We start from the raw sequence: 18,856 nt of genomic DNA, 5'->3' as shown, positions 1-18,856 counted from the left end.
AATGGAGATGATAAACTAGCAATGTGTCATGTGAGACAGCACAGTGTGGAAAGAGTTTGTTCTGTTCTTACTGTTCTGCTATTTTTCTCCTGAAAATCTATAAAGAAACTTTACCTGATGGATTTATAATTCCTTTCACATCTGTTAAGTTTTTTTTTGGAGAGAGGCTTACGTTTGGGTTCATCTGTAAGGCAGACGCGTGTGAAGAATGATGTCAGTGTTCACCTCAGAAACAGAGCGTGACCCCGACTTCAAAGGAAAGCTTTGATAAGTGACTGCAACTGTCCATCTATTGCCTTTCAGCAAGAAGTGATCATATCTGAAGAATCAGAAAGTAAACAACATTGATTTAAAATGAAACACATTCACTTTTACAATCAACATGTTGGTGGGAGAAAAAGGAACATGTGGCAATAAAAAAGGTTCAAAATCATAAATCTTTCAGTTTTAAAGAGGTCCTATTATGCTTTTCAGGGTTTTTCTTGTGTCATATAGGTTTTGTACATCTCTAAGCGGTTGACGAATCACAACAGTGGCGTCCAGCTAACCAATCAGAGTGTCTCTGGCCTCTGGTTTCAGACAGAGGGTGAAAAGAGGTGCTTTTTGAACCTTAAAGTCACAGTGGAGGCACAAAATACAAATCTGAATCTGAGCATGAGCATAATAGGGCCCCATTAAAATAACATCACTGGTCTAATGTACCTCATTAAAAATGGCTGATGGGTCAAGTGGAAAATGCACCGACCAGCTCCTGATTGGTTATTTGTTATAAGAGTGTTTATTCACAGATAAGACGTTTGTTAATGTGCCACATCTTTTATTATTTTCGGTTTATTAGAGTACAAGCAGGAGACAGGATCATGGTAATACTCACACATAGGTGTGGGTGTGCGTTCTGAAAAGCTTCATGCTGTCCAATTTAACTGCTGCCACATCTCATCACAATCACTCTTTTAGTAAGATTTCATTAGATGTGGGTTTTGCATCAGACATCTGAAATGCATTTAGACATTTTATTGTAGAAAAATGCAGACTTTTGTTCCTAGTGTCAAGAGTTACATGTCTGTTTAAAAGCTTAAAGTGTATATGAAAAAGAATGTCTCTGTGTCCCCTGTTGTCTGTCTGCTGGATTTGCTAAACAAAACAACCACATTTATTTTGGCTGATCCACACTGGAAGTACCCACATTCATGGTTTTCAGATGTTTCAATCCTTTAAAAAGCCTTAATAATAATGTTGACAGTGATTGCGCTATCCGATGGTAAGTCACTTAATCCTCAGGCGAACTTGTTTTGTGGCGTGCGTGTATGTTGGACTATCATCAGGATGTGTGCGTGCCGTCTGGGTTTCATGCAACATTAACCTTGGTCTCTCCTGCTGAATTACAGAGGCATCTTCCTGGACACCATCCTGCCACGCTACGATGTGAACGGAGTGCGACCACCCATTGGCCAGAGAACCAGACTGAGCAAAGGGGATATCATACAGGCACGCAAACTCTACAAATGCTCCAGTAAGACCAAAATGACAGATGTTGTCTGCTTTGGGTTTTTCCTGTCTATTTTTGCATGTGTGTGTAACATAGAGCTGAAGAGAGGCCTGCCTCCTGTTTTCCCTCGATTCAGCTCATAGCCGAGCATCGTCTCTTGATGTGGCGTCAGTCCTTGGCTACAGCGTCCGAAAGTCCCAAGCTGGGCGGAGTGTAAACGTTAACCAAGGACAGGAAGTTTGTCATCACTCTTTCCCAGATAGACGTAAAAGAACAGCTGGTCTCGAGATGACAATGACTAAAACCATTTTCGGGAACACTCATGTGCGCACATCACAGCATGTGAAATGTGAACTAAAAGACTATACTAAGAGTTACATAAGCTTGGTACTTTACCAAACCACTCACTTTGTTTATGATTACAGGGGAGAGAGGGTTTAATGCTGTTGAAGTAAATAGGATTTATGGCATTAACAGATGTACATTGAGATGAATAGATTTGATGACTGACAGTTAATTGTAAGTCAGGCGAGGATAGCTAGCCTCACATTAAAGCTCCTTAAATAAACAAAGTCATGGTCACCGGAGCCGGACCAGCCTATGTGGTTTTAGTGAGGAATTTTTAAATGTAACATTGGAAGCGTTCTGTCTCTCTCTTCACGACAATTTCTGTCTCGTGAGGAAGAAACTGACTGGGTGAGGTGACGCACGCTGCGGGGGACGAGGTGGTGAGTCTCCACATGTTCTTGGAAAATAAAAAATCCTTAAAGAACCACAGATTTGCCATTCATGAAGCATTCCTGGGTGCGTTTGTCATCCCCGGTGTGTGCCTGGAAGCTTGTAAAGGGTTTAGTACCGGCGAACCTCTGCCAAGCATTATTACACACAACCCTGGGCTGAGGGCTCTTCATGTTATTGCTTACACACAGTCCTCAAGGGAAGTGATAGATGAGAACAATTGGAGATGTTTTCCTGACTCCTTCATAACACCCCCTCAAGGTAAAGATAACACAGAGTTATAATGAATGCATACATTTATCTCCAAATGGAAAGCAGAAGATGCAATCTACTCACTGTTATTTCCTCTCCGTCTTAATCAAATGTGTCTCTCCCTCACTTGGCATCAGCCTCCCTCAGCAGATCCACGAGGCTGTGCCTGGTGTCTGGGATCAGTCCTCGCACACTTGCACACTTAAAGGGGCCATCTTTTGCACATGTTTTGCTTCATATTTGTGTATAATTCTTGTACTGTGACATGTTTACAAAGCTCTTTATTTTTCACACACTGCCTGCGCTGCAGCACCTCTTTTCACCCTCTGTCTGAAACCAGAGCCCAGTCTGCTCTGATTGGTTAGCTGGACGGCTCTGTTGTGATTGGCCAACCGCTATGTCAAAGTCAACTTTATTGTCAATCTTTCAGTTTGTGTGTACAGACAGAGATCAAAATACCGTTTCCCACAATCCTGAATATATATATATAAAAATATGTATAAAATATGTGTATCATATATATATACCCAATCAACAGACACATGTATACATATGCACACATTAAGACATAAATAAAAGCAGAACAATCAATGTCCTGTCCCTTAACCCCCCGCTGGCCAATAGAAGCACCAGAGTTATATAGTAATGTATTTATGGTATGGAAGTTAACAAAGGAGTCCAATAGAGGCGTTTCAGGCAGGGGGGGGGGGGGGGGAGAGAGAAACTCCCTCTGGAGGAAACTTTGGGATTTTAGCCTTTGCAGACCATTTACATGCACTAAAACCTGAATAACACACTACAGGAGAGAACAAACCCAAACAAACATAATAGGGCCTCTTTAATTTGTGCCAGTCAAACTAAGGGTGGTTTTTCACAATGTGTTCATAATGCATCACATCCTCCAGAAGGCTCAGTTATTTATAGTGGGCCAGGTTTATTTTCAGAGGATGCTCAGAGAAAGCGTCTCACACTCTATTCCTTTGTGTGATCATCATCTGGAGTCGGGGGGAGGGGGGAGGGGTGAGGTGCGGGCGAATATAATCAGCAGATGTGCCTTTGAACATTAAAGCGCTGCCCTTTACTTCACATTGGCTGTTTTATAATCCCAGCATCTGTCTCTGCAGCGGGGGGACTCTCCTCAGAGCTGATGTGTGTATAACTTGAATTAGTGGATTAGGTGTTATCAGGCAGAGACTAATTGGCAGCGCATCATGCTCACGGCTCAGGCCTAACGTGTGTGTTTGTGTGTGTGTGTTTGTGCACAGGATGTGGGGACAGTATGCAGGAAAGCAGTGGGAACTTCTCCTCTCCTGGCTTCCCCAATGGATACTCAGCCTACATGCACTGCATCTGGAGAATATCAGTCACACCAGGGGAGAAGGTATGAGCATATGGAAAGCTCCACTTTGAGATGCCAGAGAACAAGTTTCACTTTCTGTTTTTACTGACGCGCTGAATGAGGTACTTCTTATTTATGTGAAACGTGTCACGCCCTCTTTGTCATTTCCTAGATCATTCTCAACTTCACCTCCATGGATCTGTACAGGAGCCACTTGTGTTGGTACGACCATGTGGAAATTCGAGATGGATACTGGAGGAAGGCGCCTCTCAAAGGTCAGTTTCAACTAGAGAAGGCTGTATGTGGGCTGCAATCATGATTCATTTGATTATCTGATGAAACATTTCTGGACCAGAAAAAGGTGACATCTCTAAATGTCTTGTTTTGTCCAACAAATATAAAAAAAAAATGAATATGCAATCCCAAATAAAAAATGGTTACGGTAGTGATGGCAGGTTTTACAAGTGGTCAAACAAAGAAAAACATGTACATTATTTGCATTTTTTATTTTTAGGTAAAGGCATTTTAAAGGGTTAAGGAGGTAAAAAGTAACGTTCTGTTTTAGCTTGTCAGAAGTACATTCAGTAAATGAGTTAGCTAAATGAAATGCTAATTATTTAGTTCTTGTCCAATTTTATGTTTTTCAATTATGTCTTTGAATTCCTCTAGTACACTTTCACCTGTGTGTTAAGTTTTTTATAATTATTGTTTTTTAATGTAATCAAAAATCTTGGTTCCTCCGGTGTGTTCTCACTTGTGACTCAGGTCGTTTCTGTGGGGATAAACTGCCGGAGTCAATCATCTCCACCGACAGCCGCCTGTGGATTGAGTTTCGCAGCAGCAGTAACTGGGTTGGGAAAGGTTTCTCCGCCGTTTATGAGGGTAAGCATCCATTCCCCGACCCCGCTGCACCCCATCCCCACATGCCGCTCAGCTGACTGAACGCATGGCCAGTCACACATCCAACAATGTGCCTGGAGGCTGCAGCAGTCATATCCAGTTTTTGGCTCCCCTGCTGCTGATGTGTCAGACACTTTACGCTGCATTAATCACATTTTGGGCGGCCTTCACACTCGGCTCCATTGTTTCCAGACTGTGTGTGTGTGTGTGTGTGTGTGTGTGTGTGTGTGTGTGTGTGTGTGTGTGTGTGTGTGTGTGTGTGTGTGTGTGTGTGTGTGTGTGTGTGTGTGTGTGTGTGTGTGTGTGTGTGTGTGTGTGTGTGTGTGTGTGTGTGTGTGTGTGTGTGTGTGTGTGTGTGTGTGTGTGTGTGTGTGTGTGTGTGTGTGTGTGTGTGTGTGTGTGTGTGTGTGTGTGTGTGTGTGTGTGTGTGTGTGTGTGTGTGTGTGTGTGTGTGTGATCTCAGCTAATCAGAGGCATGTGCTGATGATACTGCTATCGAGGGAGCGCAGTATTGTTTTTGATATTGTTTTTATTGTCACATGCAGCCATCTGCGGAGGCGAGGTGAAGAAAGACAGCGGCCAGATCCAATCCCCCAACTACCCTGATGACTACAGGCCGAACAAAGTGTGTGTGTGGAAGATAGCTGTAGCGCAGGGCTACCATGTAGGCCTCACCTTCCAGTCTTTTGAGGTAAGACCCCAGTACTTTGTCATTTATTAGTACAATTGTTGAGTTTTATGACTGATTTGGAGATGTTGTTGTTATTGTTGCTGTTGTTGTCAAACCCCAGATTGAGAGACATGACAGTTGTGCCTATGACTACCTGGAAGTGCGCGATGGGAACTCTGAAAACAGCCCCCTGTTGGGACGCTTCTGTGGCTACGACAAGCCAGATGACATCAAAACCAGCTCCAACCAGCTGTGGATGAAATTTGTTTCAGATGGCTCCGTCAACAAGGCCGGCTTTGCTGCCAACTTCTTCAAAGGTCAGAGGTCGAGGGTCGTAAATTCTTAAGAAAGAAAGTCGACATCTGTTTAATCTGACATGCTGCAGCAATCGCTCCCTGTGTCTCGTTATCTTTTGAAAACATTTTGTCCGTTTTTACCAGATCATTTTTCTGGGTTCTGTGGGACCCTCTGTGCCTGCGGTTGTTTTGAGGGGTTTCTCCTGTAAGCCAGCGAGCCAGGGGGCCAGCAGAAAGGATCCTAAACATAACTTTGTGTTTTCAGAGATGGATGAGTGCTCCAAGCCGGACAACGGTCGCTGTGAGCAACGCTGTGTCAACACACTGGGCAGCTACAAGTGCGCCTGCGACCCAGGCTATGAGCTGGCTGCTGACAAGCGCAGCTGCGAGGGTAAGTACAGGGAGAAAAGTCACCATGTAATTGACATGCTAAAGAACTTTACGCAGTTAGCCACCCAAATACAATAAATACAGTCACTTTAAAGCCAGAACCAGATGCCAACTGTGATGTATGTGCTGGCCGGGCACTACCTTTGTAAAGTATTGAGTCATAACAATGCAAGCGTTATTTTTATCTCAAATGATATGTTGTCGTTTAAGACGTAAATGCTACTGTACAAGCTGGACCCAATCTGGTTGACCTCTGTCCTGCAGCTCCTTCCCTTAAAGTCAGCTGTCAGAACAGTTATGCTATGAACGGCAATATTTCATTATTACTGTTTTATGTTTTGTTTTTGTAAAAGGTATTGAACTGTAACAATTGAAGACAAGCAAATTGAATTGAAATAAATCATGGATAAGATTTCACACGAAAGATCGAATGCAGTTAGTTATATGCATTAGTTTGAAATGGTGGAACGAGCTCCCTCAGGACAGTAGAAATGTACTTCTTTCATCACACTATAAAAACCACTCGTTCATTTAATAAATAAATAAAATGTTGAGCACTTAATGAGTTTAGCACATTTTAAACTAATTCATCAGCACTTGGATTATTTGAAGTGAATATATTTGCATTTTTCTATCTCTATGATTTATGCTCTTATTCTAAGTCGCTTTGGATAAAATCATCAGCTAAATGAAGTGTAATGTAATATTATTGAATAATGCAATTCAATTGTTACAAATTAAATGTTATTTGCACTTACACAAACCTCCAAAAAGGTTTACAAAGTGAAAGTGTATGACTCAACATTTGTATTTCTAAATAAATGTAATTGCAACTAAAAGGGCAGTGTGCAAAAATCCTCTTATCTCTTTGCTTTGGACATTTCCTCCTACGCACCTGTCTGCAAGAAATTGAAGGAGTCCATCGGCCTCAACAATCCAAACCTTTAATATTCCAACAATCCGTCCACATTTAATAACTTCACAGTCCATGTTTCAACATCACATCTACTGCGGTTGGTACGGATCAGCACTGCATGTTAGGTTTAGCTAAAAATAGCCAGGTGAGGGGCAACACCAGTTGTTGTAACATGTGTGTCTTGCATAACCAAAGCCTGCCTTAGTCCTCAGTAATCGGGTTTATTTCGGACACAAAGGGATATTTCAGAGGGCTTTCATTTCAGCTGTGTGGCTTGCAGTGCCGAAGAACTCTTACTGAGTTATTTGTTGATATTATTTATTTTCTATCTGCCTTTGTGCATCTGTATCAAACTTCTTATTCTTGTCTCTTCCCATGTTTCCGTCCAGCTGCCTGTGGAGGCTTCATCACCAAGTTGAATGGGTCCATCACCAGCCCGGGGTGGCCCAGAGAATACCCCCCCAACAAGAACTGCATCTGGCAGCTGGTGGCCCCCACGCAATACCGCATCACCCTGCTCTTTGACGTCTTCGAGACCGAGGGCAATGACGTGAGCATTTGGGTTATTTTGAATCGACACAGGGTGGGTTTGTTCCGTTTTCTCTCTCTGTCACTGCTCAAGCATCCCTGTCCTTCTTATGTTTCGTGATTAAAGCTAAATAAAATGCCCCATCCTCCTCACACGCTCCGTTTCTCTGCTCAGGTTTGTAAGTACGACTACGTGGAGGTGCGCAGCGGCTTGTCGGCGGATTCAAGGCTACACGGGAAGTTCTGTGGAGCGGAGAAACCAGAAGCTATCACCTCCCAGTACAACAACATGCGCATTGAGTTCAAATCAGACAACACCGTTTCCAAAAAGGGCTTTAAAGCGCAGTATTTCTCAGGTGAGTCCTCAGAGAAACATGTTTGTTCTGCTGCTAGCTGTCAGTCTTGAAAGGAAACAGTCACCAAGCGTGTGTCCTCTGTGCTTCCTCAGACAAAGATGAGTGCTCTAAGGAGAACGGCGGCTGTCAACATGAGTGTGTCAACACCTTCGGGAGCTACAGCTGTCAGTGCAGGAGCGGCTTCGTGCTGCATGAGAACAAACACGACTGCAAAGAAGGTATTTCAACTCAAAGTCTTGTCTCTTTATTTCAGAATCAGACTTTTTTTTATTCGTCCCACAAAGGGCAAACTTACATTGTTACAGAAAAGTATAGAAAAATAGAACACTATCATACAAAAAGGCATGAACATAGCATTGAAATATATTTTTTTTACAATTTACAGAAGTCCACATTTAAGTATTTATAACATTAAATAAGTGTAGAATGAAGTGTGGTATATAATATTGGTCAAATTGTTATTGCACATCGTTACGTAAAGATTCAGTAATGGATGGACTAACTATGAGTAGCAGCTAGTAGTAATAATAATATTAGCAGATCATCTGTTTCTGCTCCGGACTTACGCAATGATTACTTTGAGTCTAAAACATTGTGTTCCATATCAGCATGGTGCAGAGGTTGACTCAGTGATGCTTGTTTACAGCTGGATGCGATCACACCGTAAACAGTGTGAGCGGTGACATCACCAGCCCCAATTGGCCGGATAAGTACCCCAGCAAGAAGGCCTGCACCTGGGCTCTCACCACCACCCCCGGCCACCGCATCAAAATCGTACGTGTGACTTCCTCCCGCTCTCTGTGTCATTTTTCTCTCGTCAGTCACGTTTTTGATTTGTGTGTGTTGCTTATTTGCGTAATTGAATTGCTAAATCCAGCGAGGACATCTGTGTTTACTGTTCTGCTGTCAGTGACTGATATGCCAGCCCAAACCAGGATGTGTGGCTCCCCCTTCTGTTATTTTCTGCATTTATGTCGAATGTGTCACTGACAGGATGTAGATTATTTGAATATATCCTTTTTTATTTGTAGCATTTGCTTATAAAAAGATCTCTCTTATGACATCAAAGCATGTCTTCTTGTCCTAAATAACAATTCAAAACTGTTGTCAAACACTGTTAAACTCATCTGTGTGCTTCCAAGGGAATCTCAATCGGATACATTTTCTAGAAATCCCATATCACTGTCAAAAGAATTGAATCTGATTTTTTTTTAAAAGGTAGTCTCAAAGTACTTAACATTTGAACTCCTACATTTTAATTTTCACACTGTTTTTACATTACATGTCATTTGTTAGTACTGTGGACAATCCCCACAGGGGCAATTTGGGGTGAAGTGTCTTGCCCAGGGACACAACCACATGCTGACTGCAGTGGGACTCGAACTTGGTACCCCTTGATTCGAAGTCCAGCACTCTAGCCACTGAGCCACAGCCGTCCATTTTCACACGCACTCATCTTCTTTTGTCGCAGGCCTTCATTGAGATCGACATGGAGGCCCACCTGGAGTGTGCTTACGACCACATCGAAATTTACGACGGGCGAGATGGGAAAGCTGCGAGTCTGGGTCGGTTCTGCGGCACCAAGAAACCTCCACCCATCACGTCTACTGCCAACAAGCTGTTCGTCCGCTTCTTCTCTGATAACTCAGTGCAGAAGAAAGGCTTCCAGGCCTCCCATACTGCAGGTAAGAACAGATGCTGCTATAACAGATTCTCCTTCTATTGAAAGGACACACAGTGAAAGCATGTATCAAGCACTCAGCTCTCGTGTAAAGTAAATAGCGGCCGTGTTTAACAACAGCAAAACTGCATGAAAACATCTGTTAGCAGAGTCTTGTACATCTCCGCATAAACAGTCTCTCACGTTATCAGGCGAGTGTTGCATCCGTGCGAGTTCTGTTTATGCAGATGTGTTTTCAATTGTAAGGGAAAAGCCAATGTGTGTTTGGACAGAAGTGAGAATACAACTGCTTAAATGACACTTTCATCACACCGCACAAGTTGTGTGAGAGTTTGTAAATCGATGTTTATAATAAGGTTTAGCTGTTGTTTCAATTTATCAATAAACTAATGAGGAATGTGCGAAACAAAGAGGCATTCCAGTAAATGATCTAAGCCGTCATGCTTTTGCGACATCATTTTAGTGTTGACAGATCAATGGTTGTGGGAATAATGCTCACAGGATTTAGTTTGGTCTGAGTTTAACACCCTGTCTGAGAATAATTATGACTAATTGCAGAATGGTCCTTTGAATCTGTGTGACTGTAAAACCACAGCTGAGCTAAAGACCCCCAAGCACAGCAGCTGTTTCTGGCCTCTGGTTTCAAAATGTCCAACTCAGCTCAACTTCTCTGTCCGCAGAGTGTGGAGGTCGCCTAAAGGCTGAGGTCAAAACCAAGGACGTGTTCTCCCATGCACAGTTCGGGGACAACAACTACCCCGGAGCCTCGGACTGTCAGTGGGTGATCTCGGCGGAGAAAGGCTACGGCGTGGAGCTCATCTTCCAGACCTTTGAGATCGAGGAGGAGGCGGACTGCGGCTACGACTACATGGAGCTGTTTGACGGAGCCGACACCAAGTCTCCACGGCTCGGACGCTACTGTGGCTCAGGGGTAAGAACATGTTCCTTATCACAGCACCTTTCAGTTCAGTTTTTACTGTAAAACAGCTGGAGTTTCAGACTATTGTTCTGGAATAAGCTGACCTTTTAGTTGGACTTTTTAAACTACCCTTGATTCCAGTCCAAACTCCGGCTTGAATTACTTTGTTAAACTCCACATGTTCCTCTGGGTTTGGGAGTGTTTCTGCGGAGGCGGTTGCGGGTCGACAAAAGCCATCACCCCCTAGGAGCCGATAGCCTATCAGAGTATCTCGCATCCGGTTGTAAGAGTGAATTAATCAGCCATTGCTGAGGCTGCAGCCTGAGACTGGAACAATGAGGCCAGCAGGGGATAGAAACACAAGTTTCCTCAGGTCAGAGAACAGCTTGATTTCATTTAAACGCTTCAATAATAAGCTGTGGCCTTTTACTGACGCCTGTTCTAGTGAAGTGTTTTCTGGAGGGGACATGACGCCCCCTGAACCCCAGGGAGAAGCTCCTCAATCAAGTTTCCTTTTATAAAACAGGTCGAAATGAACTGACACAATTCAGTCAGAAGTAGGGTGAAACCTCATTATAGTGAGGGGAGGCTTACTCTCAGCCCCAGGGCTTTTCGCAGTTAAATAGCAGACTGCATTTCAGCCGGTTGTACAATGCGATTTGTTGAACCCTTTCTTCTGGCGTTTTAAACCTAATTCCACACCAGGACTTATGGGCTAATATGTAGATATATTATTCATGTTATGAATGACATCTTTATTAAACAGCCCAGTGTTTTACAGTTGGTTGCACAAGCTTTGCCTTCTCCGACATCGCGGCGCCACAGTGTGTCACCTCAAACAAGTAATTAACTTAAGTACGATGTTTCAAATTCATATTAATGTGATACTCCAGCCAGGTCCTGTGTTGCATATTTATCTATGAACACATCATAAAGTGAATTCCCCCTTTTGTTTCGTTGGAGAGGGCAGGCTTTGTACTCATGACATTTTAGAAGTGCTGTGCAGTGTATGGTTTTGTTCAGGGGAGAAATGAGCTTTGTAGAGCGCTGCACATGGAACTAATCTTCAGTTTTATTTTACCCTCACTTCAATAGCAGCCAGAGCCTTAATCAGAATAAAGCCGTACAGTCCCAGACCCTTGCGGGGGCCCCTGGCTGTTACAGAAGTAGCAGTCCTCTGCAGTCAGAAGCCTTTCGTCGTGGGCAATGATCAGACTTCAGTATCAGCATGTGAGGAGTCTTAGTTGTAATTGAAGTTCAGTGGTGTAAAGTGACTAAGTACATTTACTCAAGTACTGTACTTAAGTACAATTGACAATTTCGAGGCACTACTTTGTACTTCTACTCCACTACAATCGAGATACATATTGTACTTTTACTCTGCTACATGTATTTAATATCTTCAGTTACTTTGCAGTTTTGGATTAATGATATCAAACATAATCAACTCTTAAATCAGACATTAGTTACACTTGGAGTAAATTCAAAAGTCATTGAGACTAGCGGCACCTTTACCAGCTTTGATAACACTTTAATGCATCAATAAATATGATCAAAACATATAATATATATTATTCTGAAATGGGCCGATCTGCATAATGAGGACTTTAAGTATATATGATGTTCATACTTTTCTACTTTTAATTGAGTAAGATTTTGAAAGCAGGACTTTTAATTGTAACAGAGTATTCCTTCACTCTGGTACTTCTACTTTTAATCAAGTACAATATTTGGGTAGGCCTACTTCTCCCACCTCTGTTGAAGTGCAGTCCGAGGAGCAGAAAGTGACGATACAAATGAATCTCTTGTTTCTCCCCCCTCAGCCTCCAGAGGAGATCTACTCGGCCGGTGACTCCATTGTGATCAAGTTCCACTCCGACGACACCATCAACAAGAAAGGATTCCACGTGCGTTACACCAGCACCAAGTTCCAGGACACACTGCACTCCCGCAAGTGACCAGCGGGGGCCGGGAGGGGCCGTGCGGGGAAGAGGGGCAAACGGAGGGGCCCCCAGGGGAGGCGCAAGCCCGACGCTCGGAAACCTTTGGCCGCCAAGATAAATCAGACACGACAGAACAGCCGGAAGACCACCAACCGCACCTCAGCTCCCAGGGGCTCTAGCGCCCCCCACAGACTGTGAGGAGTAAAGCCATTCTGCAGTACACCTTGTTTTTACCTTTGTATGGTTAGGATTGGGGTGGGGGGGATCAACGTCTGCCTTAGGCGGACAGTAGGGGAAGATTTATTGACCCAGACACCTCCAGATATTTTTATTTCCTTTTTTTTTTTTTTTTTTTTAAATGTGCATCCTAACGAGAGGCACAAAGGAAAACAGTGGATTCTCAGGACCTGTAGGAAGGCGGGCTTTTGTCGGGCCAGCCCACCACATCCGGGAGGGGGAGAGGAAGAGGAAGAGGAGTATAGGATGGTCTCCTGCACTCCTCAATAATTGCTCTCCTCTCCTCACACATCCCTTTGGTTCAAGGATTCCTATCTGTAAAAGGACTTGACTTGAGGTTTTTGATACTGTATGTCGGTCAATTGCATGTAATTACAAGGAAAGAAGGAAAACTGTACAGTGACAACACCAGCATTTGTAATTGGCATTGTCCTGGCACCCAGTGGCAAGATTCTCGTTGTTACCATTAACAAGGAAATTAAGGAAGCAGTTATCTTATTAAAGGACTAATACATGAATTGTGGTCCATGTCTTCTGGTTGGTAATTGCTGGCCTGAGGACTGGCTATTACTGTACATCCATGTATAAAGTAATGTGTATGATCTTTCAAAGGGAACATGTGCTTTTCTCAGCTCAAACCAATTAGCACTTTACAGTGAATTGTTCCAAAATCATGAGCTTATGAATTTTTGTGAAATGCAATGCCAGTTCACTTATTTTTAAATGCATTTTATCTCTTATTCTACTTGTTTTCTTTTTTAATTGCTCCAATTAGTTCCTCAGGCATACTTGAACATTGTGTGTGCCCTGCAACATGGGGTAATAAAGATATGATTTATGTTTCAGTGTTGATTTACACTTCTGATGTAAAATAATTTCTATCCAGAGAAAATGCCTTTTTCTTGGTACAATGAAGTATTTCTCTAGAACCGAATGAGCCTGGGTATTTATTGTTATAGTAATTATAATGTAAAGGTGGAACGGTGATGTTGGATTAGCCCTATAATTGCCTTCTAATGTATAGCCATTGATCTGTGTTGAATATATTATGTTGCTCACTCATTCCTTTTCTCCGTTTATTGCTCATTCAACGCGATGAGAATATTGTTGTGTCACATCGAGGGAGAATCAAGCATCTGTTTGATGTCCGACCTTCGTGCACAATACTACTTTTATAACTGTTTTGTGCCATTTCAGTCAAACCTTGTCCTGCATCGCTCCAGCGGATTTGAGTGCAATCCAGGACATGTGAGTAGGAGGAGAGATACAGAGCTGAGGACTTAAATGGTACACTGATCTGTTTGAAATAACTTTCTGACACCTAGCAAACACAGAGAGAAAGCCACATTTAAATATCCCTTATTCATCCTTTCATCTACGCTTCACTATTTATAGACGGAGCTTGTCATTTCAGACTGCAGAAGGAAAGTATTTCATTTCTCGCCTTGCTGAATATTCATTTGCCTACATATAACCTCTCCCCCCCCCCCCCCCCCCCCCCCCCTCAATGCTTTCCCTTTACCATTCTGTTGTTCTTCAGAAAAACAATTAAAACAAAGGGCAGTGTAGATGCAGGGAAAATAGCTGGAGTGGGATTCATTAAACTTAAACCAAGAGAAAAAGCTGCAAAATCCACGCAGATGAACCCGGACTGCAGTCTCGGTAAACACACTTTAAAAAGATCAATACGAACTCGTGAATATTTCATGAAGATTCCTGAAAGGTGCAGGCTCAATATCTTTAAACAAAGATTGGTTTTCTTCTGGTGATGCAATTTCAATCTGTCCGTATTGAATTCAGTTAAGTACACGGTATAATTTAGATTGTTGAACCTCAAGTACACTTCTCTGTTACAGATTGAAATGTTTCTCATTTCAGTGAAGCGTTAAACCAGTGAAGAAATACCCCCTAGATATAAATGGTGGAATATAACTAGGTACATTTACTCACGTACTGTACTTGTGCTTTACTTGAGTATTTTCATTTTATGCTGCTTTATGCTTTTACTACACTAAAAATATGTAATAGGTTAAGCTACCCAAGTAGTGTAGGAAAACGTCATTTCGATCTCTCTGTCTGTAAACACAGTAAGATTGACATTAAAGTTTGACTATAAAGTCATTCAAATAAACCCGTCTTCACCAAGTGCAACATTGAAGTGATGAACACATTAATACACCAATCATTTGAATACAATCATTTAAAATATATGGTGCTGAAATGGGCTGTTCTGCATAATAAGTACTTCAACTTGTGATACTTTAAGTATATCTTGATGCTATTACTTTTACTTTCCAGGACTTGTACTTGTAGCTGAGTATTTTCACACTGTAGCATTGCTACTTTTATCTAAGTAAGTAATCTTCTTCCACCTCTGCTAGATATACAATATATAGTAATCAACACAAATGTGGAGGCTATTCAGAAAAATGTAGTGTTCGCTCCAGTAAAGACAGACATCTTACTCTTTCTAAGTAAAACCTTTTCTTTATACAGCTTCTATATATCAGATGCGTTTGCTTGTTATTTGCATCTTCTTGGGAAAATGACCTTCATATTTCAATCAATGTAAATGGGACATTCAAACTCTATAGTATCAGTCGTGAAAATGAGCTTTAAATCAGCACAGTTTTATTTTCCTTCTGCCACATAATGAACATGCTGCTTTATTAAAATAACACCGAGGACTCTCCAGGACAAAAGCGCTAATGTTTTTAACGCAAAACATTTGTTCGGCTCCCATCTTAATGAACACTAAATGCCTCTGTATGCAGAACTGCTGCCCCGGTGTTTAATGACCCACATGAAACATTCATGCACTGCAATCCAATGTAAAATCTGAGCCGTTTCAAATGAATAATTAACGACGGCCAACTGGAGATGTGATGCTGCGTACTGTAGCTCTCCCAGTAGAGAAAGAAAGTGACAGGTCTCCGTTACATAACAATGCAGAAGAAAACAGCACATGGAAACACTCAAGGCTTCCTGCACTTGTTTTATTTGACATTCACAAGTAACACACACACACAAAACAAAATGTACTGTTCTCGCTGCAGTCGAGTCCTTCTCCCTAACCATTATTGTGTTACGTGGCTTGACAAAGGGCCCTTACCCTCACTGAGGGGCACACTGGAGCCGGCGTTGATGGGTGTTTGAGTGCTACTCTAGACTGTAAGAGAGCAGAGTGTGTGTAAGTGAGTGTGTGTGAGTGCAGTGGACGATGTGAGCGTACACCTGAGGAGCTGACAAGAGGTCTCTTTCACTTGGAGCTGATAACGAAAGGAAAAACCAGAAGCAGTTTGAGCTCCAAGATATAAACGTGAAGGGAAAGGGGTTTTAAAGTGGACCTATCATGCTATATTTGAATAATATAGTGTAGGACCATACCTATATAAGGCATATTTATACTTTTTATTTTTCAAAATACCAAACAGATCATGCATTTTAGCCATTCCTCATTTCGCTTAATTTAACAGTGTCTTTGCATGGGCTGATTCTGTGAGAACAGCACCATCTACAGGCCTGGCATATGTACTACAGCGTCTCCAGCGCTTTCGAGCGGCAATGTCCGTGGTTGTCTCCTCCTGATTGGTGGAGTTGGCCCAATAGCCGTAGCGCCACTTCTGTGACGTCATAGAAGTGTTCAAATCTGGATCAGTCTGTATCAGATCCGTTGCAGCCCCTTTTTAAGAGATGTGGGTATGGAGGAAAATAGAGAGGGTTGTGTTTTCTGACACTTGGTGAGTTCCCTGGAACACCGGGGACACATGTTGATGTATAAAAGACGCACAAAAGTGCATTTTGCATGACAGGTCACCTTTTAAGTATAAACATCTCTTAAGAAGAAGTTTGTGCTGGCAGCATCAAGAGTTCAGTTCACAATGTGTGAGGAGAGCAGCTTACTGAAACATTTACGTCACAAAACTGTGCACGGTAAAAACGTGACTAGTACAACTTTGAATCCAGCCACATCCAGACAGCTTTACAAATGTGGCTGTAAAAACATTCAAGAAGAAATTTACAATAAGTGAAAGAAATGTGTTGATCACGAGAGCCGGTTAACACACGTCAGAGCACGCTGTCGGTGTTCACAGGTCACAGAACACTCATCAGCTCTTCACAACTCGATGAGCTACAGAAACCGAAAACTGTGACTCAGCCTCCGTTTCCTAATGATCACTGAATCATCTCCACCTCCAGGCTGAAGGCGACATGAGATCAAATAAATAACTGACTCATTGAGTCAACCAAGAAAGGTCGACCCACTTCAGTGAGTCATTAACACTTAATACATGTGCTTACAATCCACTGATTAAGACAAGATAAAAAGATGTGTTTGGTCACGAGAAACAGCTTCGAATAAAGGAATCTGACATCTTTGTGCTGTAGAGATCATTTACTGATCTGCTATTCTGAGTGCTTTCAGTGAACAGAGGAACTCCCCTGTCTGACATCAGTGTGAGTTGGCGGACGGGTGTGTGTTTAGGTGCTGATTGGTTGCCAGGCCAGCGCTCCAAACTGTCCCCCCACCCAGCAGATAAACGCTCCCAAGACTGACACCACCGTCACGGCGAGGCTGGCCTTCAGCACAGCGCGGGGGGTGCGGTTGAAGCGGGGGGGGGCCATCCAGGCCAACATGGCCACAGTCACGGTCAGGGTGAACAAAATGGAGACGGCGGTGTTTATAGCAACTATCTGGCCAAACTTGGCGAAAGGCACAATGACGCAGAAGAAGAGAGGGACTGTGGAGATCACCGTGGTGACGGCGCTGGACACTATGGCAACGCCCACATGGTTGACTGCCTCCAGGGTCCGCCTCTGCCTCTCGACCCCCGGCTCCTGCAGAGAAAACACAGATTAAAGTACAAGCAGCCAGCGGAGGAGAAAGTATTCAGATCCTTTAATGAAGTGAAAGTACTCGTATAACACTGTAAAAAGAAAAGTACAAACCCTGCATTGGAAATGTTACTTAAGTCAAAGTAAATAACTTTAATCAGCAAAATGTACCTAACAAAAAAGTACCCAATGGAAGAAAAAAAATAGTTCACAGTAAAATAGTAAGTTACCTAAATTGTCATAGATGATCATTAATTATCTCTCAATGACTATATTTAATGACAAAGCTGACAGTTTGCTGGTTTCGTTTATAATTATTCTTTCTTTTTATAAACTTCTATGTGTTGTTGAAAAAATCTTAATTTGTAACTATAAATGTTGAATAAATGTAGTAACATAAAAAGTACTATATGACCCTGTGAATTGCAGTAGAGTTAAAGTATAAAGTGGCATGAACAGATACTACTCAAATAAAGTACAGGTATACTTCATCATTGTAATACTTGAGTAAATGTACTTATTTCATTTCCACCACTGGAAGCGGCTCCTTTTCCTTCATGCGCCTCCAGGGTGCTTCTTGCCTTTTTTGAGAACACATGTGGAACTTTAACTAATTGCTGAATTGAAAGTACTCTCCCATACCGAGTTATCCCCAGGAGTGGAGGTCATGGTCTCCCCAGCCAGCAGGTACCCCTCCACCAGGTGCAGGCAGTAATCCACGGAAGATCCCACGAGTATGGAGAGAGAAATGGCCTCGACCGCTCCCATCTCCCAGCCCAGCCAATACATGATGGCCACCACCAGACAGATCACTCCTGAGGGAGGACAGGCTCTCAGAATTACACATATGATGCAGACCCAGGCCTAGATGTTTCATTTTAAAACCCGTTCCCGAGTGTCTTAACAATTTCCTTTTTCTATACGGTTTTAAGTTCCTAAGGCCCCGAACGGCAGGTATTTTAAAAAAAAATCCCCCTCCCGGCTTTTATCCACTACACTTCCAACATTTTAACCTAACTTTTCAAGCAACATTTCCCTTTATTTTGATATATCTTTATATTTGTTACATGTAAAATATATCTATTAATTGTATTATACTGTTTTATTTCATACTATGTCTTTTTTGCTTTTACTGAGTGGGTTATCTTTTATCAACTTTTGTTTTATTTTATTGTATTTATACTTTAATTTACCTTTTTGTATGTCATGGAGTAACATGTAAACATGCTTCATTTGTGCTAAAAGGTTTTAACATTTTATCACTGTTAGCTGCATCCTGTGTGTATAAAGTGCTTTACAAATAAACCTTTATTATCATTGAACTTCTCATCCCTCACCGACAATGGTTACGAGCACTGGGAGCAGC

The 18,856-nt window shown here is 42.4% G+C and overlaps 2 protein-coding genes across 3 annotated transcripts in view; one reads left to right on the top strand and one right to left on the bottom strand.

The window, feature by feature from the left end:
- The window catches only part of bmp1a (bone morphogenetic protein 1a), a 35,522-nt gene extending 22,028 nt beyond the window's left edge, over positions 1-13,494 (top strand). Inside the window, exons 7-20 of the mRNA XM_079688395.1 lie at positions 1,389-1,513; positions 3,745-3,860; positions 3,991-4,093; positions 4,584-4,700; positions 5,264-5,409; positions 5,510-5,705; positions 5,950-6,075; positions 7,380-7,540; positions 7,694-7,874; positions 7,967-8,092; positions 8,521-8,648; positions 9,346-9,559; positions 10,236-10,486; positions 12,298-13,494. Of these exons, the coding sequence (XP_079544521.1) occupies positions 1,389-1,513; positions 3,745-3,860; positions 3,991-4,093; positions 4,584-4,700; positions 5,264-5,409; positions 5,510-5,705; positions 5,950-6,075; positions 7,380-7,540; positions 7,694-7,874; positions 7,967-8,092; positions 8,521-8,648; positions 9,346-9,559; positions 10,236-10,486; positions 12,298-12,432 (2,125 nt within the window). The 3' untranslated portion in view covers positions 12,433-13,494. The remainder of the gene's footprint in view (positions 1-1,388; positions 1,514-3,744; positions 3,861-3,990; positions 4,094-4,583; positions 4,701-5,263; positions 5,410-5,509; positions 5,706-5,949; positions 6,076-7,379; positions 7,541-7,693; positions 7,875-7,966; positions 8,093-8,520; positions 8,649-9,345; positions 9,560-10,235; positions 10,487-12,297) is intronic.
- A 2,092-nt stretch (positions 13,495-15,586) lies between these two features.
- The window catches only part of disp3 (dispatched RND transporter family member 3), a 19,244-nt gene continuing 15,974 nt past the window's right edge, over positions 15,587-18,856 (bottom strand). For both annotated transcript variants that reach the window (XM_079688393.1, XM_079688394.1), the window contains 3 exons: positions 18,828-18,856; positions 18,133-18,305; positions 15,587-17,493 (listed from right to left, as the gene is read on the bottom strand). The exon at positions 18,828-18,856 is cut by the window's right edge and continues 85 nt beyond it. In XM_079688393.1, the coding sequence (XP_079544519.1) occupies positions 17,137-17,493; positions 18,133-18,305; positions 18,828-18,856 (559 nt within the window). In that variant the 3' untranslated portion in view covers positions 15,587-17,136. The remainder of the gene's footprint in view (positions 17,494-18,132; positions 18,306-18,827) is intronic.

This window comes from Notothenia rossii (genome assembly GCF_949606895.1).
Source record: "Notothenia rossii genome assembly, chromosome: 6".
Taxonomy (NCBI): domain Eukaryota; kingdom Metazoa; phylum Chordata; class Actinopteri; order Perciformes; family Nototheniidae; genus Notothenia; species Notothenia rossii.
Note: the sequence above shows the minus strand (reverse complement) of the source record. Positions and strands in the feature narration are given on the sequence as shown.